The sequence below is a fragment of the Oncorhynchus kisutch genome, linkage group LG5 (genome assembly GCF_002021735.2).
Source record: "Oncorhynchus kisutch isolate 150728-3 linkage group LG5, Okis_V2, whole genome shotgun sequence".
NCBI classification, from domain to species: Eukaryota; Metazoa; Chordata; class Actinopteri; order Salmoniformes; family Salmonidae; genus Oncorhynchus; species Oncorhynchus kisutch.
This window is the reverse complement of record NC_034178.2, coordinates 1699140-1723427: the sequence shown is the minus strand read 5'-3', so window position 1 is coordinate 1723427 and position 24288 is coordinate 1699140. Positions and strand designations below refer to the sequence as shown.

The following is a 24288-nucleotide window of genomic DNA, read 5'->3' as shown; positions in this document are numbered from 1 at the left end:
TATACAGGTGAGGATTATTCTGGGCTACCTGGCTCCAGACAGAGAGAGACCACTACTTATATAGGTGAGGATTATTCTGGGCTACCATGTCTCCAAACAGGGAGAGACCACTACTTATACAGGTGAGGATTATTCTGGGCTACCTGGCTCCAGACAGGGAGAGACCACTACTTATACAGGTGAGGATTATTCTGGGCTACCTGGCTCAGGACAGGGAGAGACCACTACTTATACAGGTGAGAATTATTTTGGGCTAGCTGGCTCCAGACAGGGAGAGACCACTACTTATACAGGTGAGGATTATTCTGGGCTACCTGGCTCAGGACAGGGAGAGACCACTACTTATACAGGTGAGGATTATTCTGGGCTACCTGGCTCCAGACAGGGAGAGACCACTACTTATACAGGTGAGGATTATTCTGGGCTACCTGGCTCCAGACAGAGAGAGACCACTACTTACACAGGTGAGGATTATTCTGGGCTACCATGTCTCCAAACAGAGAGAGACCACTACTTGTATAGGTGAGGATTATTCTGGGCTACCTGGCTCCAGACAGGGAAAGACCACTACTTATACAGGTGAGGATTATTCTGGGCTACCATGTCTCCAAACAGGGAGAGACCACTACTTATACAGGTGAGGATTATTCTGGGCTACCATGTCTCCAGACAGGGAGAGACCACTACTTATACAGGTGAGGATTATTCTGGGCTACCTGGCTCAGGACAGGGAAAGACCACTACTTATACAGGTGAGGATTATTCTGGGCTACCTGGCTCCAGACAGGGAGAGACCACTACTTATACAGGTGAGGATTATTCTGGGCTACCTGGCTCCAGACAGGGAGAGACCACTACTTATACAGGTGAGGATTATTCTGGGCTACCTGGCTCCAGACAGGGAGAGACCACTACTTATACAGGTGAGTGTACAACGAAGTCTTTAGTGTTGTGATGATATGTGTATTTATGACAATGTTGTGAGTGTGTGCGTGTGTGTGTCCAGGTGCCAACCCCCTCTGGAGCAGCAGCTCTGTGTGAGCCGGGATCTGCTGTGTGTTGGACTACTGAGTGATGCTATGCTCAGCTAACACCCCCAATACTACAGCACAGTATCACGTCACACCATCACAGCTGTTCACACTCCTTTCTGACCTCTCAGCCTCTGGGTTGTGTTCATTTGAGAAATGGAAAACATTTTTCTACCGAAAACGACAATGTGCGTTTTGTACCCAAGGACGTCAGAAGGCAACAATCGGTTAACCACCTAACTGAGGAACTTAATTTAACCTTGCGTAATACCCTAGGTGCAGTCACACCCCTAAAAGAAACTGCCATAAGAAACTAGCTCCATGGTATACAGAAAATACACGTGCCCTGAAGCAAGCTTCCAGAAAATTGGAACGGAAATGGCTTGGAATGACAGTACCGTGAGGTATCGAAGAGCCCTCACTGCTGCTCAATCCTATTTTTTCCAATTAAATGAGGAGAATAAGAATAATCCAAAATGTAACTAAAAAGCAGCATTCACCAAGAGAGGATGGCTTTCACTTCAGCAGTGAAAAATGTATGAACTTCTTTGACGGAAAGATCATGATCATTAGATCATTTCTCCAAAGCTCAGTTGTCCTGAGTCTGCACAACACTGCCAGGAACTAGGATCAAGGGAGACATTCAAGTTTTTTAATACTATATCTCTTGACACATTGATGAAAATAGTAATGGCCTCTAAACCTTCAAGCTGCATACTGGACCCTATTCTAACTAAACTACTGAAAGAGCTGCTTCCTGTGCTTGGCCCTCCTATGTTGAACATGATAAACAGCTCTCTATCCACCGGATGTGTACCAAACTGTGTACCAAACTCACTAAAAGTGTCAGTAATAAAGCCAAACCTTGACACAGAAAATATAAAAAACTATCGGCCTATATCAAATCTCCCATTCCTCTCAAAAATGTTAGAAAAAGCTGTTGTGCAATTTAATTTAAGTCTTTCTCTCTTTCTTTCTCTTTCTTTCTCTTTCTCCTTCTCTTCTCTCGGAGGACTATGTCTCAGGACTACCTGGCCTGATGACTCCTTGCTGTCCCCAGTCCACCTGGCCGTGCTGCTGCTCCAGTTTCAACTGTTCTGCCTCCGGCTATGGAACACTGACCTGTTCACCGGACGTCCTACCTGTCCCAGACCTGCTGTTTTAGACTCGCTCTCTCTACCGCACCTGCTGTCTCTAACTCTGAATGATCGGCTATGAAAAGCCAACTGACATTTACTCCTGAGGTGCTGACACTGTTGCACCCTCTACAACCACTGTGATGATTATTATTTGACCCTGCTGGTCATCTATGAACATTTGAACATCTTGGCCATGTACTGTTATAATCTCCACCCGGCATAGCCAGAAGAGGACTGGCCACCCCTCAGAGCCTGGTTCCTCTCTAGGTTTCTTCCTAGGTTCCTGCCTTTCTAGGGAGTTTTTCCTAGCCACCGTGCTTGTACACCTGTATTGTTTGCTGTTTGGGGTTTTAGGCTGGGTTTCTATACAGCACTTTGTGACATCGGCTGATATAAAAATGGTTTAATAAATACATTTGATTGATGTGTAGTCTCGCTATTTTCTTCTGTTTGTTGCCTAATGATCACGACCCTGATGTCTTTCCCCCTGTCAGAGCTGCTGTAATGCATGCTGGGAAAATATATATGAATAAAATATAAATGAATAAATATCAGAAAGCCACGCCCCCCAAATGACCCCATCCCTTTACGTTGCTTATGCCTGATTTGCGTTGAGACGACGTTAAATTCAATGCCCATCATGGCAGATCTGAACGTAATGCGAGCACAATGTGACTTTCCTGCATCCAAACCTAATGCCAAGTGATACTAAACGTACATACCGTGCACACCTTTGACATAGTGGAAGATACATACTGAATTTATACTGTTTTTCATACTAACATGGACCAAGATATGTGTTGCTTTTGCATATATTTGTTCATTTGTTTTGCAAGATCCGGTTGATTGGACGGTTGATTGGGTTAATTGGTCTTGCAGGATGTTGATGCCATTGATTTAAAGAGTAAGAATAGGATGCAATGTCCAACCCAAAATATAAGACGGTTTACTCCATTGTTTTTACAATATAATTGTAAAACAATTAATCAGTTGGTTGCACCATTAATTCACTTAATATTGAGGCAATAATGCAACATGTATCTTTTGTCAAGCTGGATGCTCAAAATATGAAATAAGATTATTAGAGTCATGCTTCTTCAGTAGTAGATTAAAGACAATTAGTCTGTGAATGTTGTAAATAAATACTGTGTGTAAATACTGAAGTGATGTACAATTGTTAATAGACCAATTTTCTATACTGCTTCTATATGTATAGCCTGCAAGTACATTGAAAAAATTAATAATTGAAGTTCTATCCAAACCTAAATGACATGAAAAATTTTCTACTTTCAAAACTGAACGTAGACTGTCTTTTCAATGACATTTTGCTAGGCCAAATGACACCCCATCTCCTCCCCTTCCTCTCCTCCTTTTTCTCCTTTTTGATGGAAGTGAGGTCTGTGTCAGTCAGACCAGAACACACAGCGACCACTCAACCAGGCCAGCTGTGTTGCCTGTGTGTTGGTCTCCCAAATGACACCCTAGTCCTTCTACAGTGGACTCCTTTTGACCAGTGCTTAGAGAGAGAGGAGGGGCTCTGGTCTAAAGTAGTGCACTACAATGGGAATAGGGTGCCATTTGGGAGACCAACACACAGGCAACACAGCTGGCCTGGTTGAGTGGTCGCTGTTTGTTCTGGTCTGACTGACACAGCCCTCAATTCCATCAGACACAGATGAAATGTTAGCCTGGTGGAGGACAATAAGACCAGAGGATGTCACCCACCCAGTCAGCTCCACAAAGGACCAACATCATTTAGAAATGACCAGCTGTGTGTGTGTGTGTGTGTGTGTGTGTGTGTGTGTGTGTGTGTGTGTCTGAGGCAAGCTAGCTCCTCTCTCTGTCACTGACCCAGCAGAGGATGCATTGTTAGCTCTGAGGAGATCTTCCTCTCTTACACTGAGGGAGCAGAGAGAAGGGGGGAGGAGATGGAGGATGGTGGTGAAGGAGGAAAGGATGGGGAGGAGATGGGGGATGGTGGTGAAGGAGGAGAGGATGGGGAGGAGATGGGGGATGGTGGTGAAGGAGAGGATGGGGAGGAGATGGGGGATGGTGATGAAGGAGGAGAGGATGGGGAGGAGATGGGGGATGGTGGTGAAGGAGGAGAGGATGGGGAGGAGATGGGGGATGGTGGTGAAGGAGGAGAGGATGGGGAGGAGATGGGGGCATGGTGGTGAAGGAGGAGAGGATGGGGAGGAGATGGGGGCATGGTGGTGAAGGAGGAGAGGATGGGGAGGAGATGGGGGATGGTAGTGAAGGAGGAGAGGATGGGGAGGAGATGGAGGATGGTGTTGAAGGAGGAGAGGATGGGGAGGAGATGGGGGATGGTGGTGAAGGAGGAGAGGATGGGGAGGAGATGGAGGATGGTGTTGAAGGAGGAGAGGATGGGGAGGAGATGGGGCATGGTGGTAAAAAAGGAGAGGAGGGGGAGGAGATGGGGGATGGTGGTGAAGGAGGAGAGGAGGGGGAGGAGATGGGGGATCCTTATTGCCCTTGTGTGCTGATGGGCGCCAGTCCAGCCACCGTAATAATGCAAGACTAATTATTTTCCACAAGAGTGATCACATCTACTGGGTTTGGAGGACAGTAAAACCGGCATTGTTTACCATTACATTCAGTGAGGCATTGTGCAAACTTTAGGTGCTGCTCTTTATGAAGGGGTGGTGGAGGGTGCTGCTCTTTATGAAGGGGTGGTGGAGGGTGCTGCTCTTTATGAAGGGGTGGGGGAGGGGGAGGGAGTGTGCTCCTCTTTATGAAGGGGTGGGGGGGTGGTAGGGTGCTCCTCTTTATGAAGGGGTGGGGGTGGGGGAGTTGGATGGTGGTCCTCTTTATGAAGGGGTGAGGGAGTGGGAGGGTGCTCCTCTTTATGAAGGGGTGGGGGGGTGGTAGAGTGCTCCTCTTTATGAAGGGGTGGGGGTGGGGGAGTTGGAGGGTGGTCCTCTTTATGAAGGGGTGAGGGAGTGGGAGGGTGCCCCTCTTTATGAAGGGGTGGGGGTGGGGGAGTTGGAGGGTGGTCCTCTTTATGAAGGGGTGAGGGAGTGGGAGGGTGCTCCTCTTTATGAAGGGGTGAGGGTGGGGGAGTGGGAGGGTGCCCCTCTTTATGAAGGGGTGGGGGTGGGGGAGTGGGAGTGGGAGGCTGCTCCTCTTTATGAAGGGGTAGGGAAGGGGTGCTGCTCTTTATGAAGGGGTGGGGGAATGGGGGGGTGCTGCTCTTTATGAAGGGGTGGGGGGTGGGGTGTGGGAGGGCCCTGCTCTTTATGAAGGGGTGGGGGTGGGGGAGTGGGTGGGTGCTGCTCTTTATGAAGGGGTGGGGGTGGGGTGTGGGAGGGTGCTGCTTTTTATGAAGGGGTGGGGGTGGGGGAGTGCTCCTAAATGAGTCACCACTATTCTCTTTGGATAGAAGGTACTGTACAGTGTTGTACTCACTGACTACATTAAGAGCATTATGATAAAAGCATTATGAAATATCCATCCTTGGGAAAATACAGACACCAGATCAGGACCAAGGTGAAACACATGACTTTTTGTTTGGTCTACTTTTAGACAGAGTGAGATGTTATTTACATTAGCAGGCAAACATGTCATCACTTCTGTAGGCTGCCAAAGGTCAATACAGGTTCACCATTTCCTCTGCTAACCAATCTCTCCTGAAAACACACCTAGAGTGCGTTAGCAAGGAGGGTACAGTCCCACAATGCAACACTGTGAACATAATGCATCTAATGGTATAACAGACTCACCGACACAATGAGGTATCTGATTTGTTCGGCTGGGTGGGCCTTGAGGAGACACAGTAATGCTGCCCACCCAGGGCCACAGCAAGGATTTATACAACACGTTTTAATTAAATAACTATTAGGGAATCGATTGTGAAATTGTAAGAGAAAAAATAGGTGTTGATTAATTTGGGCCTGCAGTTTACGGCTCCCTCTCTTTTCATCTCCTGTCCTCCTCCATTCCTTCTCCCCTTTCTCCATCTCTCCTCTCCCTTCCTCCCTGCTGTTTCTTTCTGTCATTTCTCCTGTCCCCCCATTACTCTCCTCTCATTTCCTCCATCTCTCATCATCCTTCCTTCCCTCCTTCACTCCTGCTCTCTCCCTCACTCCTCTCTCTCTATTCTTCCCTTTCTCCATCCCTCCTCCTCTCTTCTCTTCCTTCTCTCGTGCTCACCAAATTAACTGTCAACTGTAACCATTTATGTTTATATATTTTATGAGGGAATGAATATTAAACATTCCCCTCTCTCTTCTCTCTCTCCCCTCTCCACCCCCTCCACCCCCTCTCTCCACTCCCTCTCCATCCACTCTCTCTCCCCTCTCCCCTCTCCATCCCTCTCTCCACCCACTCTCTTCACTCTGCACCCTCTCTATACCCCCTCTAACCCCCTCTCTCCCCTCTCCACCCTCCACTTTACCCCCTCTCTCCCCTCTCCACCCCCTCCCCTCTACACCCTCTCTACCACCTCTCTCCCCTCTCCACTTCCTCACTCTAGCCCCTCTCTACCCTCTTTCCCCTCTCTACCCTCTTTCCCCTCTCACTCCCCTCTCCACCCCCACTCCCACCCTCCCCTCTATACCCTCTCCACCCCCTCTCCCACCCTCCCCTCTCCACCCCCTCACTCCCCTCTCTCCACTTTCTACCCCTTCACTTCCCTCTCTCCCCTCTCCACCCCCTCTCTCCTCTCCACCCCCCCTCTCCCCTCTCCTTTCCTCTCCAACCCCTCTCTCCACTTTCTACCCCTTCACTTACTACCCTGTCTGAGGTGGTGACATGAACATGTTACTGTGACGATGAGAGTAAGTGACAGGATTTTGTATAGCTGGAACTTCAAACAGGCTCCCCCACATGTATTATGAATATGTGACTGGGAAACCATATTAAAGCACGGGTGAGCATGAAAACACAGGACCCCCACCAATCCAGATACACTGTAGTTCAAAACCTGATCTCTTCCATGTTGAAACATGTTTGGATACAGAGGAGATCAACAGTGTATACAGAATTTCCTGTGAATTTTCCCAGTCAGAAAATGCAGAAACTTTCAGGGAAGTAAAAAAAATCAAATCTGTGATTTGACTGCTGGCTTAGTTGCTCAGTATAGCATATCAGCTTCTGGCCTAAGCACTGTCAGTGAATGGACTGCGTAGAATAACCCTCCATCCCCAAACATTTTATCTGATAAACCACATAATGACTCGCACCTCTTTTCCTGATTGCCACGTTGTACCTCTGCCTCCTGTGTTCATCACCGTGACACATTTACATCAAAGGGAAACCTCCATCATGACCCATTTTCTCTCCCTCCGCAGCTGCTTGTGCTCTGGGCCAATCACAGCGCGGCAGGAAGTATCCCATGTATCCCTGTGATGAGCGGCTGGCTAGGCACACTAAAGAGCATCATTCATGCTCAGTCACTCCAGTAGCGATCCAGGCCAATCATCAGCAGGAATACTAACATCAACCCATTTTAAATGACAGAAAGGTTCATTCCCCATATTATCCAGGTGATCAAACACAGACAGTGTCCATGTTGTATGTTGAGGTAAACCAGATCAGATGCTTTTCGCCATTCAGAGAACATGCAGAATTTAACATGTCGGATTGCTGCAGAGCTCTCAGGTGCTCCCTGTGTCCAAGTTGATTTTGCCTTCCAAATACAGCATCGCTGGCAATTTCATCTTTCATTTCAAGTAGTGTACTGAGTTGCCCATGTTGACTCAAATCTAATCAAAGTTTATTAGTCACATGCACCGAATACAACACGACTCCAATACTTCCCACAGTTGTGTTAAGTTGGCTGGATGTCCTTTAGGATGTCCTTTAGACACACTCAAACCGGTGCTCCTGGCACCTACTACCATACCCCGTTCAAAGGCACTTAAATGTTTTGTCTTGCCCAATCACCTTCTGAATGCACACAGACACAATCCATGTCTCAATTGTCTCAAGGCTTAAAAATCCTTCTTTAACCTGTCTCCTCCGCTTCATCTACATTGTTTTATGTGGATTTAACAGGTGACATCAATACGGGATCATAGCTTTCATCTGGATTCACCTGGTCAGTCTATGTCATGGAAATAGCAGTTTCTGTTCACTCAGCTGAAGTTGTCCCAGTAATCTCAGTAACAACCACACTGAATGGTTTTCTATTCACAGCAGGCTAAACTGAGTGTAAAGCCTACCCATCTTGAATCAATGCAAATATCCCCTTGTAAAATGATCTACTAAGGTAAAACATTACTGTGGTACTAATAGTGACCCTATCTTTGGTTAAAGTAGCACTCAGAGACCGTGCTTGTCTGAGAACATAAACCCATTGGTGTCTTACCTAACTGCAGCTCCAGGATGCTGAGTTTGCTTTCTGAGGGGAACAGGATCTTTGGAGGCTTGTCTGTCAGAGGGGCTGGAAAACAAAAAGAAAACACACATTACAATTCATTTCCACACTTCTGACATTTGTCCGTTGAGCCATATACTTATGAAAATGTCTTCGTAAACCCGAGCGCAGCGTTGAAGAGTGAGAGGAGAACACAGTGCAGACACCGTATGGAAGCTGAAGCAGTAGACAGAGGGAAACTGTTAAAGGATTTCCCCTTCTCCAAAAGCCTCAAACATCCATCTACTTCAAAACTTTACCCTGGCAACCGTTTTTAATCCCAGCTAGCGGCTTCACTACCTTATGGACCAAGCATGTCAGTGACTAGACTGGCTGTGCTACAGTGTGAACACGGATTCAGGTTGGATGGGTATTTACCCCAAACCCCGGTTTATTCCCTGTTATGTAGGGAAGGGCTTCAGTACCGTTCACAGGTATCTTAGCAGCTATTTACATATGTCAGATTCATATGTCAGATTGTTGCGACGACTCGTCACAGCAGAACAAAATACCTATAAATAACCCATTGGTGAATTTCCTCCAACCTCGATGTTGAGTGAGATGGATCAAGCCAGCAACAGAGGGAGGACAAGGGGAAATAAGTAGTGTGTGACTGGAAGTGCTATCCTGTCATGATGAGCTTCATCGTACCAAGCTGCGTTTGACAGGACGCTCGTCTTTCAGGCGCCCGGATTCCAACTTGCATGCGCTCCGGATGCATTTAAAGTGGCTACGTTTGGTTTAGTCTTTGTGTATTCTCAGACTACACCAAGAGAATACATCTAATATCCATATTCTGTGAAGTGCTAGCCTATTTACCATCAATTTTAAAAATGTATCCGCGCTGCAATGAAACATACTCTTGGGTACGACATATGGCATTGCTGAATCTGTATTTGTATTTATCTGTCATTGTTGTTCAAAGCCTTTAACCCAGAGGCAAATAACTGGTGGTGGTGGTGGCAATGTATACCGTAAGAAGCATAGGCAACATAAATAGGCTTTACAAAGGAGGAGGTAGGAACCCAGGAAGTGGGTTGAAATGTTGAATCTTAATTTGATCACAGCAGGAAATGAAAAGTTGTAGTGTATTCAAGGTTTAAAAGGGATTCTAAAGTTTGCAATTTCCACTTGTGTCAGACTTGATTTGCCCTAACTAAAAATGTATCACCCTTTAAAAAAATATATATATAATCCACACAATAATTCACATTTCCTGTTGCTGCAGGATTATCTTGCTGCTGTTGGTCAATTTAAGAGCTGTTCTTGTTATCCTTCTTGTCAACTAATGTTCTCTGTCCAATAGAGTGTTCGGCTTTTTATCTGCTTCTATAGCTTCACATGTCATATTTACCAAAAGTAATGACTAATCATGCTCATTATTCACAATGTAAAGGTCAGGGTCTTCTGCAGCGAATGCTTCAGCTAAAGAGGTCAGCTGTACATTAAACAGCACATGAACACATGCACGGTGCATATAACAGTTATAAGAAGGGACAAAAGCAATCTAGTACAATGACAAAACTAGTTGGGTCTTCTCTTAGACCTGAATTCAAACGGATCATTAATGGAAGGTTTCTTATGTAACATACTTCCTATGAGACAAGTAAAATCTTCTTCTGATCAGCAATTATCCCCCCCCCCCCCCGATGTTCTACTGCAGATATGCATAATTAATGAACACTTGTTTGATACTGCAGCGATGATAAAATTGTAGCTATGAGAGGTCACAGATGATTCACCATTGTGAAGATACTGGTTTCCTGTCTGTTTCGACCCCCATTGGAATACACCAGCCCCAATTAGGCCTAGCGAGAAGTAACAAAAGATCTGCACTTAGGGCCATCCCATGATCATTAGTGCTTAATTGGGCACCCTCTGCAAAGTGACATTGGAAAGTCCTCATATCTAAGATACTTTTTTAAAGAGTAGTAAGAGTATGAACACTCAGTCTGAGTGTGAAAACGGTCAGGGAGAAACTCTTATAGGGGAATGAATTCTGGCACAAAACAACACGGCAGCTGTAGAATAGGTAGTAGTCAGAGGTGTAGGTACACTGTGTGGTGTTTCCTGTATGTGTTGCCAGTCTAGTCTGCTTGCTCATTAAAGAACAGCAGTTGAATGTGTTACTTTATCACCAGGTACAAACAGCCTTCACTAAATCTATTTGGGGGGATACCTGTGTCTTTCTATCCAGTGTTGCAACAGTTTGGCATGGTCCATACCGCTTTGCAACTGCATCTTGGTGAGACAAAAGCAGGACTGAAAAAGGTCATTGATGTACCATACACAGTCTTAGTGAAAAATAACATCTTTGGAGCAAAATGGATGACATTTGGGAGTCAATGGTTCTCAATTGACACATTAAAGCCTAATCTCTGGTGACTGTGTGAAATGACTCTCCATCATGCAGTGATAATGTGGTGCCGTCTCAATTCATGACTAATGAGCCAAACCACGACACCGTCCCCATTCGAAGAGAGAGACAGGGTCGAGACCAAACCACGACACCGTCCCCATTCGAAGAGAGAGACAGGGCCGAGACCAAACCACGACACCGTCCCCATTCGAAGAGCGAGCCGAGACCAAACCACGACACCGTCCCCATTCGAAGAGAGAGCCGAGACCAAACCACGACACCATCCCCATTCGAAGAGAGAGCCGAGACCAAACCAGGACACCGTCCCCATTCGAAGAGAGAGAGAGGGCCGAGACCAAACCATGACACAGTCCCCATTCGAAGAGAGAGACAGGGCCGAGACCAAACCACGACACCGTCCCCATTCGAAGAGAGAGCCGAGACCAAACCACGACACCATCCCCATTCGAAGAGAGAGCCGAGACCAAATCGTGACACCAAAACTCGTTAGTTACGAACTCAAACTAGAGCCTCGATCCATGAAATGTTTCACTGGCGGGAGCAAGAGCTGGGCTCCGCTCATGGAAAATCTCATTATGTTAATTACCTTTTTCTTTATGAAATATGCATTGAATATTTTGTTTAATCACGACATGAAAAAGAAAACACAGTCGTTCCCGAAAATGATTAGTCCCAACATGAGGCAGGCATGAACAGGGTACAAAAAGTCTGTGGACAGCATTTTGGCAGGAGGGTGACCATGGTTCTGATAACAGAAAGAGAGAAACTGAGCAGTACTTTGCTTTGATGAGAACTCATAGTAGTACCACAGTGGACTCAACATTGACCAATGATAGGCCAAACACAATATGTATTCAGAGTTTCCTAAATCCATTGGTATTGACTGCGAGGCAGAATATTAATAATGGACTGCTTGGTGAGATTCAAACAGGAAATTCATACCACACATTACCTTTGATGTAACCAAGTTATGGATTTATCTGATTATAATTTCTTCTTTGAGATGACTACAAACATCCACAGACACAGACACACACACAGAGTAGGTACTGTATTGTATGTTATCCTCGGGGACTGGCTAGAGATGTAGCTGGACCTGGATGGAGCCACCTACCTACACGACCTTCCCTATCTCCATAGGATTCTGGAGCTAGCTGCCTCATAATCCCTGTCTCTGTAGGGTTCTGGAGCTACCTGACTACCCTTCCCTGTCTCTCACCTCCTCCCTGTAGGCCGTCTCGTCGTTGTTGGTGATCAAGCTTACCGCTGTAGTGTCGTCAGCATGCTTGATGATTGAGTTGGAGGCGTGCATGGCTATGCAGTCATGGGTGAACAGGGAGTACATGAGAGGGCTGGGAACTCACTCTTGTGGGGCCCCAGTGTTGAGGATCAGCAGAGTGGAGATTTTTCTCTGCATCTGTCCTCGTGCTCCTAGACCTTAGTGCTGCTTTTGATACCATCGATCACCAAGTTCTTTTGGAGAGATTGGAAACCCAAATTGGTCTACACAGACTATTTCTGACCTGGTTTAGATCTTATCTGTCAGAAAGATATCCGTTTGTCTCTGTGAATGGTTTGTCCTCTGACAAATCAACTGTAAATTCCGGTGTTCCTCAAGGTTCCCTTTTAGGAACACTATTGTTTTCACTATATATTTTACCTCTTGGTGATGTCATTCGAAAACATGTTAACTATCACTGCAATGTGGATGACACACAGCTGTACATTTCAATGAAACATGGTGAAGCCCCAAAATTGCCCTCGCTAGAAGCATGTGTTTCAGACATAAGGAAGTGGATGGCTGCAAACTAACTTTTTTTTTACCCCCTTTTCTCCCCAATTTCATGGTATCCAATTGTTAATAGTTACCATCTTGTCTCATCGCTACAACTCCCATACGGGTTTGGGAGAGACGAAGGTCGAAAGCCATGCGTCCTCCGAAACACAACCCAACCAAGCCGCACTGCTTCTTAACACAGCGTGCATCCAACCCGGAACCCAGCCGCACCAATGTGTCAGAGGAAACACCGTGCATCTGGCGACCTAGTTAGCGTGCACTGCGCCCGGCCCACCACAGGAGTCGCCAGTGCGCGATGACACAAGGATATCCGTATCGGCCCACAGACCTCCCGGTCGCGGCCGGCTGCGACAGAGCCAGTGCCCTAGACCACTGCGCCACCCGGGAGGACCCAAACTTTCTACTTTTAAACTCGGACAAAACAGAGATGCTTGTTTTTGGTCCCAAGAAACAAAGAGATCTTCTGTTGAATCTGACAATTAATCTTGATGGTTGTACAGTCGTCTCAAATAAAACTGTGAAGGACCTTGGCGTTACTCTGGACCCTGATCTCTCTTTTGACGAACATATCAAGACTGTTTCAAGGACAGCTTTTTTCCATCTACGTAACATTGCAAAAATCTAAAACTTTCTGTCCAAAAATGATGCAGAAAAATGTATCCATGCTTTTGTTACTTCTAGGTTAGACTACTGCAATTTTCTATTTTCCAGCTACCCGGATAAAGCACTAAATAAACTTCAGTTTGTGCTAAATACGGATGCTAGAATCCTGACTAGAACCAAAACATTTGATCATGTTACTCCAGTGCTAGCCTCCCTACACTGGCTTCCTGTTAAGGCAAGGGCTGATTTCAAGGTTTACTGCTAACCTACAAAGCATTACATGGGCTTGCTCCTACCTATCTTTCCGATTTGGTCCTGCCGTACATACCTACACGTACGCTGCGGTCACAAGACGCAGGCCTCCTAATTGTCCCTAGAATTTCTAAGCAAACAGCTGGAGGCAGGGCTTTCTCCTATAGAGCTCCATTATTATGGAATGGTCTGCCTACCCATGTGAGAGACGCAGACTCGGTCTCAACCTTTAAGTCTTTACTGAAGACTCATCTCTTCAGTGGGTCATATGATTGAGTGTAGTCTGGCCCAGGAGTGTGAAGGTGAACGGAAAGGCTCTGGAGCAACGAACCGCCCTTGCTGTCTCTGCCTGGCCGGTTCCCCTCTCTTCATTGGGATTCTCTGCCTCTAACCCTATTATAGGGTCTGAGTCACTGGCTTACTGGTGCTCTTCCATGACGTCCCTAGGAGGGGTGCGTCACTTGAGTGGGTTGAGTCACTGACGTGATCTTCCTGTCTGGGTTGGCGTTCCCCCTTGGGTTGTGCCGTGGCGGAGATCTTTGTGGGCTATTCTCGGCCTTGTCTCAGGATGGTAAGTTGGTGGTTGAAGATATCCCTCTAGTGGTGTGGGGGCTGTGCTTTCGCAAAGTGGGTGGGGTTATATCCTGCCTGTTTGGCCCTGTCCGGGGGTATCATGTGATGGGGCCACAGTGTCTCCTGACCCCTCCTGTGTCAGCCTCCAGTATTTATGCTGCAGTAGTTTATGTGCCGGGGGGCTAGGGTCAGTCTGTTATATCTGGAGTACTTCTCCTGTCTTATCCGGTGTCCTGTGTGAATTTAAGTATACTCTCTCTAATTCTCTCTTTCTTTCTCTCTCTCGGAGGACCTAAGCCCTAGGACCATGCCTCAGGACTACCTGGCATGATGACTCCTTGCTGTCCCCAGTCCACCTGGCCGTGCTGCTGCTCCAGTATCAACTGTTCTGCCTGTGGCTATGGAACCCTGACCTGTTCACCGGACGTGGTAAAGGTCCCAGACCTGCTGTTTTCAACTCTCTAGAGACAGCAGGAGCGGTAGAGATACTCTTAATGATCGGCTATGAAAAACCAACTGACATTTACTCCTGAGGTGCTGACTTGATGCACCCTCGACAACTACTGTGATTATTATTATTTCACCATGCTGGTCATTTATGAACATTTGAACATCTTGGCCATGTTCTGTTATAATCTCCACCCGGCACAGCCAGAAGAGGACTGGCCACCCCTCATAGCCTGGTTCCTCGTTTATTTTATTTAACCTTTATTTAACCAGGTAGGCTAGTTGAGAACAAGTTCTTATTTGCAACTGCGACCTGGCCAAGATAAAGCATAGCAGTGTGAACAGACAACAACACAGAGTTACACATGGAGTAAACAATAAACAATAAACAAGTCAATAACATAGTAGAAAAAAAAATCTATATACATTGTGTGCAAAAGGCATGAGGAGGTAGGCAATAAATAGGCCATAGGAGTGAATAATTACAATTTAGCAGATTAACACTGGAGTGATAAATGATCAGATGAACAGGTAGAGATACTGGTTTGCAAAAGAGCAGAAAAGTAAATAAAATAAAAACAGTATGGGGATGAGGTAGGTAAATTGGGTGGGCTATATACCGATGGACTATGTAGAGCTGCAGCGATCGGTTAGCTGCTCAGATAGCAGATGTTTAAAGTTGGTGAGGGAGATAAAAGTCTCCAAGTTCAGAGATTTTGGCAATTCGTTCAGGCAGCAGAGTACTGGAAGGAAAGGCGGCCAAATGAGGTTTTGGCTTTAGGGATGATCAGTGAGATACACCTGCTGGAGCGTGTGCTACGGGTTCTAGGTTTCTTCCTAGGTTTTGGCCTTTCTTGGGAGTTTTTCCTAGCCACCGTGCTCCTACACCTGCATTGCTTGCTGTTTGGGGTTTTAGGCTGGGTTTCTGTACAGCACTTTGAGATATCAGTTGATGTAAGAAGGGCTATATAAATACATTTGATTTGAATAAGTCCAGAAACACACCAGCCAGCTGGTCTGCACATGATTTGAGGACGTGGCAAGGGATGCCGTCTGGGCCGGCAGCCTTGCGAGGGTTAACACATTTAAATGTTTTACTCACGTTGGCCACAGAGAAGGAGAGCCCACAGTCTTTGGTAGCGTGACGTGTCGGTGGCACTGTATTGTCCTCAAAGTGCGCAAAGAAGTTGTTTAATTTGTCTGGAAGTAAGACGTCAATGTCTGCATCACGGCTGGTTTTCCTTTTGTAATTTTCCTACTTTGTCTCTATACTGACACTTGTTTGTTTGATTGCCTTACAGAGGGAATAACTACAATGTTTGTATTCGGCCATGTTTTCAGTCGCCTTGCCATGATTAAATGCGGTGGTACGTGCTTTCAATATTGCGCGAATGCTACCATCAATCCAAGGTTTCTGGTTAGGGAAGGTTTTAATAGTCAGAGTGGGTACAAAATCTCCTATACACTTCCTTACCGCTGACTCGGTGAGCGAGTACTGGGAAAATATCCCAGTCCACGTGATCAAAGCAATCTTGAAGTGTGGAATCCGATTGGTCAGACCAGTGTTGGATAGACCTAAGCATGGGCGCTTCCTGTTTTAGTTTCTGCCTATAGGAGGGGAGCAAGAAGATGGAGTCGTGGTCAGATTTGCCAAAAGGAGGGAGGGGGAGGGCCTTGTATGCATCGCGGAAGTTAGAGTAGCAGTGGTCGAGTGTGTTACTCGCTCGTGTAATGCAATCAAAATGCTGCTGGAATTTAGGTAGCCTTGTTCTCAGATTAGCTTTCTTAAAATCCACAGCTACGATAAATGCCCCTCAGGATATATGGTTTCCAGTTTGCGTAAAGTCCAGTGAAGTTCCTTGATGGCCGCCTTGGTATCTGCTTGCGTGGGGATGTAGACAGCTGTGACGATAACCGAGGAGAGTTCTCTTGGGAGATAATACGGTCGGCATTTGATTGTGAGGAATTAATGTGAACAAAAGGACTTGAGTTCTTGTATGTTGTTACAATTACATGAATTGTTAATCATGAAACATACAACCCCGCCCTTGTTCTTACCAGAGAGATGTTTGTTCCAGTCGGCGCGATGCACTGAAAATCCCGTTGGCTGTACAATCTCCGACAGCATGTCCCCAGCTAGCCATGTCTCTGTGAAACAGAGTATGTTACAATCCCGGAAATCTCTTTGGAAAGCAACTCTTGTCCTAATTTCGTCGACTTTGTTAACTAGGGACTGGACATTAGGAAGTAATATACTCAGAAGCGGTGGTTGGTGTGCGCGCATCCAAAGCCTCACTAGAAGACCACTCGGCACCCTCTCCTCCGATGGCATTGTTTTTGGTCAGCCTCTGGAATCAGATCAAATGCCCTGCGAGGTGCAGACAAAGGATCCGCTTGGGAAAGTCGTATTCCTGGTCGTAGTGCTGTGTAACGGCAGATCTCCTCTTTGTCTGAAGAGGAGTAAGGATCGGACCAAGATGCAGCGTGGTAAGTGTCCATAACTTTAATCAAAGAAAGCACTGAACACTGAATTAAAAATAACAAAAGAAACGTGAAGAAATGAAACCGAAACAGTACTGTGTGGCAACAAACACTGACACGGAAACAGTACTGTGTGGCAACAAACACTGACACGGAAACAAACACCCACAAACCAACAGTGAAACCCAGGCTACCTAAGTATGATTCTCAATCAGAGACAGCTAACAACACCTGCCTCTGATTGAGAACCATACTAGGCCGAAACAGAAACCAAACATAGAAAAACAAACATAGACTGCCGACCCCAACTCACGCCCTGACCATACTAAATAAAGACAAAACAAAGGAAATAAAGGTCAGAACGTGACAGTGCTGGTTGTGCTGGTAAGTTGACGTCTCTCTTATATCCAATACTTATTCCCGGCTGTATGTAACAACACTTAAGGTTTTCTGGGCTAACAATGTAAGAAATAATACATATCAAAACAAAATACTGCACAGTTTCCTAAGGACTCGAAGCGAAGCTGCCATCTCTATCGGCACCATCTCTATGATCTGCCTGATCACTAAGTTAAACTGTCAAAGCATACTGCTTTGGTTCAGATACAAGCAGAAACTCCACATCATTCATTCTCTTGGTTGTAGAAAAGTGTTCACCTTTAATTTCAAGAGCTATCTGTAGGGGAAAATGGTCTTAGTCCATAGATAATATATAAATATAGAATATTCAGTATATATACCGCAATCTGTACTGTTTCAGTTTTTTGCTCAATACAAATATTAAATTTCTCTGCAATAATATATGTTCTCTGTCCCTCTCTCACTGTCTCTCTCTCTCTGCAATAATATATTCTCTCTGCACATCTCTCTCTCTCTCTCTCTCTCTCTCTCTCTCTCTCTCTCTCTCTCTCTCTCGCTCTCTCTCTCTCTCAATTCAAGTGGATTTATTGGCACTGGAAACATGTTGACATTGAATATGACATTTTACATGTTATATTATGTCTATATACAGTGTTGTAATGATGTGCAAATAGTTAAAGTTAAAAAAGTACAAATAAATAAACATAAATATGGGTTGTATTTACAATGGTGTTTGTTCTTCACTGGTTGCCCTTTTCCTGTGGCAACAGGTCACAAATATTGCTGCTGTGATGGCACAATGTGGTATTTCACCCAATAGATATGGGAGAGTATCAAAATTGGAATTGTTTTCAAATTCTTTGTGGGTCTGTGTAATCTGAGGGAAATATGTGTCTCTAATATGGTCATATATTTGGCATGAGGTTAGGAAGTGCAGCTCAGTTTCCACCTCATTTTGTGGGCAGTGCACACATACTGTTGCCTGTCTTCTCCTGAGAGCCAGGTCTGCCTACTGCAGCCTTTCTTAATGGCAAGGCTATGCTCACTGAGTCTGTACATAGTCAAAGCTTTCATTCATTTTGGGTCAGTCACAGTGGTCAGGTATCCTGCCACGGTGTATTCTCTGTTTATGGCCAAATAGCATTATAGTTTGCTCTGTTTTTTTGTTAATTCTTTTCAATGTGTCAAGTAATTATATATATATATTTTCTCTCTCTCTCTCTCTCTCTCTCTCTCTCTCTCTCTCTCTCTCTCTCTCTCTCCAACATGCTAGTTATATAAATATGCTAGACCATAACTGTTACAGAACTAAGGAACAATGCAACACTGCAATCACACTATACCAGCCCTGCCTAACAAATGAATAGATAGCTTCTAGCGTCGCTGAATGTAAAGTGGTGCCTGCCCCACGCTTCCAATAATGGGTGGTGTTAATGGTGAGGGGGTGGACGGATTGCAATGTATTCTTAAAACCCTTTTCCTTCTTCCTACTTCAACCTTTTCCATTAATTCTGTCTATTTGGGGCCATTAGTGTGAAGTATCCCTCCACTCCCCCTTTTGGAGGTTGCCATCAGTTACAACCCTACATTGTGCAGCCGGTAGCAGCAGAACACTAATCATTAGCAGGGTGGAAGCCAGGCTCTCTGGGGGGTATCCTTTAACAAATGTCAGGATTGAGCTGGAGGGGAAATTGCTCTCCCAAAGGCGGCCGTACATCAGAGGACCCAAGACAAGAGTAGCACTGATCCCTCTAAGAGAAGCACACTTTAAAACAAGACTCATGGTGAAATCACTCCTTCTTGCTCCGGTCAGGTGTGAAAACGCTAGTTGAACAGAACAGAAGTGAACAGCACAGCATCTCATTTGCTGGGATATAATTGGATCCCTCAGGTTTTGGTGAGAATTTGCAAAGGGTATGTGGTTGTAGACAAACCTCTGGAACAAAGAGGATGCAGGAGCAGGAGTATCTTTTGTTAGTTTTAACAGATATTTTGATATTTTCATGAACATGAATGGGTTGCAATTACATTCATCTGTAGTATTCCAGGTCTCTTCCATTAATGGGATTAAAACGTGAAAATATCAATGCTTTCACTTGATTAAAAGCTGCTTGGGTTTAGTGGGTGACAGACAGACACAGGGAGAATCTCATACTCCTCACGTCCTCTCTCCTCACCTCAAAACCCATTGGATGAGAAAGCCAGAGGTCCCTCTCCTCTGAATTTCTCCTTCAATGGATTTTGAGAAGAAGGCAAGGAGAGAGCAGAGAGAGAAGTATGCAATTCAAATTTTCCCATTCTCATGGTGATGTTTAGTGAGACATCAGGTGGCCTGGCTTGTGACTTTGACCAAACAGAAGCTCTTCAAAGCCTTCAACAGCGTAGGTGGTCTCTGGTCATCTATTGACCGGACAATGTGCAACAACTTCAATTGCATTTTGATTTGAGACTCTAAGCTGTGTACCTTTCATCCCCACTGGTAGGAGTTTCATACAGGGACTGTAGCAGACTGCCTGGAAGTGCTAATGAGCAATACCTCTTAATGTAATCTCCTTTTAATGAGACTCTTTGTTTTGAGAGTCTTGCTCCTTCCAGGCACTAAGGTATGAGTCAGCCTGATATAACACTCTATGTTGATCTGAGAGGATAGTGGTAAAATCAGGAAGTGAATGTAGTTGTAGATGTTAATGACCACTTATAAGAACATATAAGAACAAGTTGTGCATGACGACACGTTTTAATGTTTTTAATGCCTTAGACTCAATCTACTTAGACTCTTACTGACAGTTGTTGCTGCTTTGCGTGGTGATGCATTGGTGTCTCTACCTTCTTGCCCTTTGTGCTGTTGTCTGTGCACAATAATGTTTGTACCATGTTTTGTGCTGCTACCATGTTGGGCTGCTGCCATGTTGTGTTGCTACCATGTTGTTGTCATGTTGTGTTGCTACTATGCTGTGTTGTCATGTGTTGCTGCCATGCTGTGTTGTTGTCTTAGGTCTCTCTTGTCGTGATGTGTGCTTAGTCCTATATTTTTATTTTTATTTTTAATCCCAGCACCTGTCTCCGCTGGAGGCCTTCTGGTTGGCCGTCATTGTAAATATGAATTTGTTCTTAACTGACATACCTAATTAAATAAAGGTAAAATAAAACACATTTAAAAATATGAGGTAATTCATAGGAAGTGTTACCAATACATGCAATAAGAGCAGCAACAACAAGTGATAAAATATTTTAAAATATATATTTGAAAGAGGCCAACATATATATTTAACCGATGCTGTTTCAGTTCAGACAATGAACAAAACATTCCTTATAAGGAGGCTCATGAGATACATGTCCCAGAGAGGTTGTATCAGCGGTTTAGTTACTAGGGACATGGATACTGAACCAATACCCACGTAATAGGCCTGTTTGACATCAGAATAACAGGGATTTGGGTTGTAGCTTCAGTACCCTGAGAGGTACTGGGGGAAACAAAACATTTCCATGTAATTACCTTCAATAATCCTCCAAGTTCTCTCTAAGGTCCCTGAAATGGAACCACTTTACATCTCACACATTGTTTAAAAGGGCACATTGTGCTCTACCTACAGGGCCTTCAGAAAGTATTCATACCCCTTGACTTATTCCACATTTTGTTGTGTTAAAGCCTCCATTCAAAATGGATTCAACATCTCACCTATCTACACACAATACCCCATCATGACAAACTGCAAACATCTTTTTTTTTTATGTTTGCAAATTTATTGAAAATGAAATACAGAAATATGTAATTTACGGAAGTATTCACACCCCTTTGCTATGACACTCCAAATTGAGCTCAGATGAATCCAATTCCCTTTGATCATCCTTGAGATGTCAGTACAATCAGAGTGGAGTCCACCTGTGGCCAATTCAATTGTTTGGACATGATTAAATAAGGTCCCAGAGTTAACAGTCAGAGCAGAAACTATACCAGAGCAGAAACTATCCCAGTCTGCTATCCCCACATGCTTCAAGATGGCCACCATTGTTCCTGTTCACAAGAAAGCAAGGTAACTGAACTAAATGACTATCACCCCGTAGCACTCACTTCAGTCATCATGAAGTGCTTTAAGAGATGAGTCAAGGATCATATCACCTCCACCCTACTAGTCACCCTAGACCCACTCCGATTTGCCTACCGTCCCAATAGGTCTACAGACCATGCAATCGCCATCACACTGCACACTGCCCTATCCTATCTGGACTAGAGGAATACCTATGTAAGAATGCTGTTAATTGACTACAGCTCAGCATTCAACACCATAATACCCTCTAAACTCATCATTAAGCTTGAGAACCTGGGTCTCGACCCCGCCCTGTGCAACTGGGTCCTGGACTTTATGATGGGCCTCCCCCAGGCCCCACAAGGGTGAGTTCTCAGCCCTCTCCTGTACTCCCTATTCAACCATGACTGCGTGGCCATGCACGCCTCCAACTCAATCATCAAGTTTGTCAACAAAACAAGGGACCACCCCCCTATCCACATCGACGGGACAGTAGTGGAGAAGGTGGAAAGTTTTAAGTTCCTTGGCGTACACATCACAGACAAACTGAAATGGTCCACCCACACAGACAGCATGGTAAAGAAGGCGCAACAGTTAAAGAGCCATCACTAACAGAGAGGCTGCTGCCAACATACAGACTCAAATCACTGGCCACTTTAATAAATATATTTAGTAATGGGATCACTAGTCACTTTAAATAATGCCACTTTAATAATGTTTACATATCCTACATTACTCATCTCATATGTATATACTGTATTTTATACCATCTATTACATCTTGCCTATGCCGCACGGCTATCACACATCCATATATTTATATGTACATATTCTTAAACCATCCCCTTAAATTGTGTGTATAAGGTAGTCGTTGTGAACTTGTCAGACTACTTGTTAGATATTACTGCACTGCCAGAACTTGAAGCACAAGCATTTCACTACACTCGCATTAACATCTGCTAACCTTGTGTATGGGACCAATAAAATTTGATTTAATTTGATGAAGTCCAAGGAACTGTCCCTAGATCTCAGAGATATAATTGTGATGAGGCATATATCTGGGGAAGGGTATAAAACAATTTCTAGAGTGTTGAAAGTTTCCAAGAGCATAGTGGTCTCCATCATTGGGAAATTGAAAACATATGGAACTACCCAGACCAAACTGAGCAAGAAGGACCTTGGTCAGGGAGGTAACCAAGAACCCAAATGATCACAGAACTACAGAGTTCATTGGCTGAAATGGGAGAACCTGTCAGAGAGACAACAGTCTCTACAGCACTTCACCAATCTGGGCTTTATGGTACAGTGGCCAGACGGAAGCCACTCTTGAGAAAAAGGCACATGACAGCACGCCTGGATTTTGTAAAAATGCACGTGAAAGACTCTGAGATCATAAGGCAAATGGGGTCTGATTAGATCAAATGAAATCTTCGGCCTGAATGCAAAGCGCTATGTCTGTAGAAAACCAAGCACAGCTCATCACCTGTCTAACACCATCCCTACCATGAAGCATGCTGGTGGCAGCATCATGATATGGGGATGCTTTTCAGCAGCAGGGACTGGGAGACTGGCAAGGATCGAAGGAACAATGAATGGAGCCAAATACAGGAAAATCCATAACTTAATGAGATCCTGCTTCAGAAAGCAAACGGCCATAGAATGGGGTGAAGATTTATGTGACAAATGAACAATTAGCCCAAGCATACAGCCAAAGTAATGCTGGAATGGCTTCAGAACAAGAATGTGAAAGTCCTTGAGTGGTCCAGCCAAAGCGTTGAAGATTGCTGTTCACTGCCGCTCCCCATCTAACTGAACAGAGATTTGAGAAAATCTGCAAGGAAGAATGGGAGAAAATCCCCAAATCCAGACGAGCAAAGCTGATCCAGACATACCCAAGACAACTCAAAGCTGATCCAGACATACCCAAGACAACTCAAAGGTGATCCAGACATACCCAAGACAACTCAAAGGTGATCCAGACATACCCAAGACATCTCAAAGGTGATCCAGACATACCCAAGACAACTCAAAGGTGATCCAGACATACCCAAGACAACTCAAAGGTGATCCAGACATACCCAAGACAACTCAAAGCTGATCCAGACATACCCAAGACAACTCAAAGCTGATCCAGACATACCCAAGACAACTCAAAGGTGATCCAGACATACCCAAGACAACTCAAAGGTGATCCAGACATACCCAAGACAACTCAAAGGTGATCCAGACATACCCAAGACAACTCAAAGGTGATCCAGACATACCCAAGACAACTCAAAGGTGATCCAGACATACCCAAGACAACTCAAAGCTGATCCAGACATACCCAAGACAACTCAAGCTGATCCAGACATACGAAAGACAACTCAAAGCTGATCCAGACATACCCAAGACAACTCAAAGCTGATCCAGACATACCCAAGACAACTCAAAGGTGATCCAGACATACCCAAGACAACTCAAAGCTGATCCAGACATACCCAAGACAACTCAAAGCTGATCCAGACATACCCAAGACAACTCCAAGCTGATCCAGACATACCCAAGACAACTCAAAGCTGATCCAGACATACCCAAGACAACTCCAAGCTGATCCAGACATACCCAAGACAACTCCAAGCTGATCCAGACATACGTACCCAAGACAACTCAAAGCTGATCCAGACATACCCAACACAACTCAAAGGGGATCCAGACATACCCAAGACAACTCAAAGCTGATCCAGACATACCCAACACAACTCAAAGGGGATCCAGACATACCCAACACAACTCAAAGGGGATCCAGACATACCCAAGACAACTCAAAGGGGATCCAGAC

The 24288-nt window shown here is 45.0% G+C and overlaps 1 protein-coding gene across 4 annotated transcripts in view; it reads right to left on the bottom strand.

Moving 5' to 3' along the window:
* Positions 1-24288, bottom strand: part of LOC116374138 (interleukin-1 receptor accessory protein-like 1) — a 399675-nt gene that overhangs the window by 136932 nt on the left and 238455 nt on the right. For all 4 annotated transcript variants that reach the window (XM_031823979.1, XM_031823977.1, XM_031823980.1 and 1 more), the window contains exon 6: positions 8499-8573. In XM_031823979.1, the coding sequence (XP_031679839.1) occupies positions 8499-8573 (75 nt within the window). The remainder of the gene's footprint in view (positions 1-8498; positions 8574-24288) is intronic.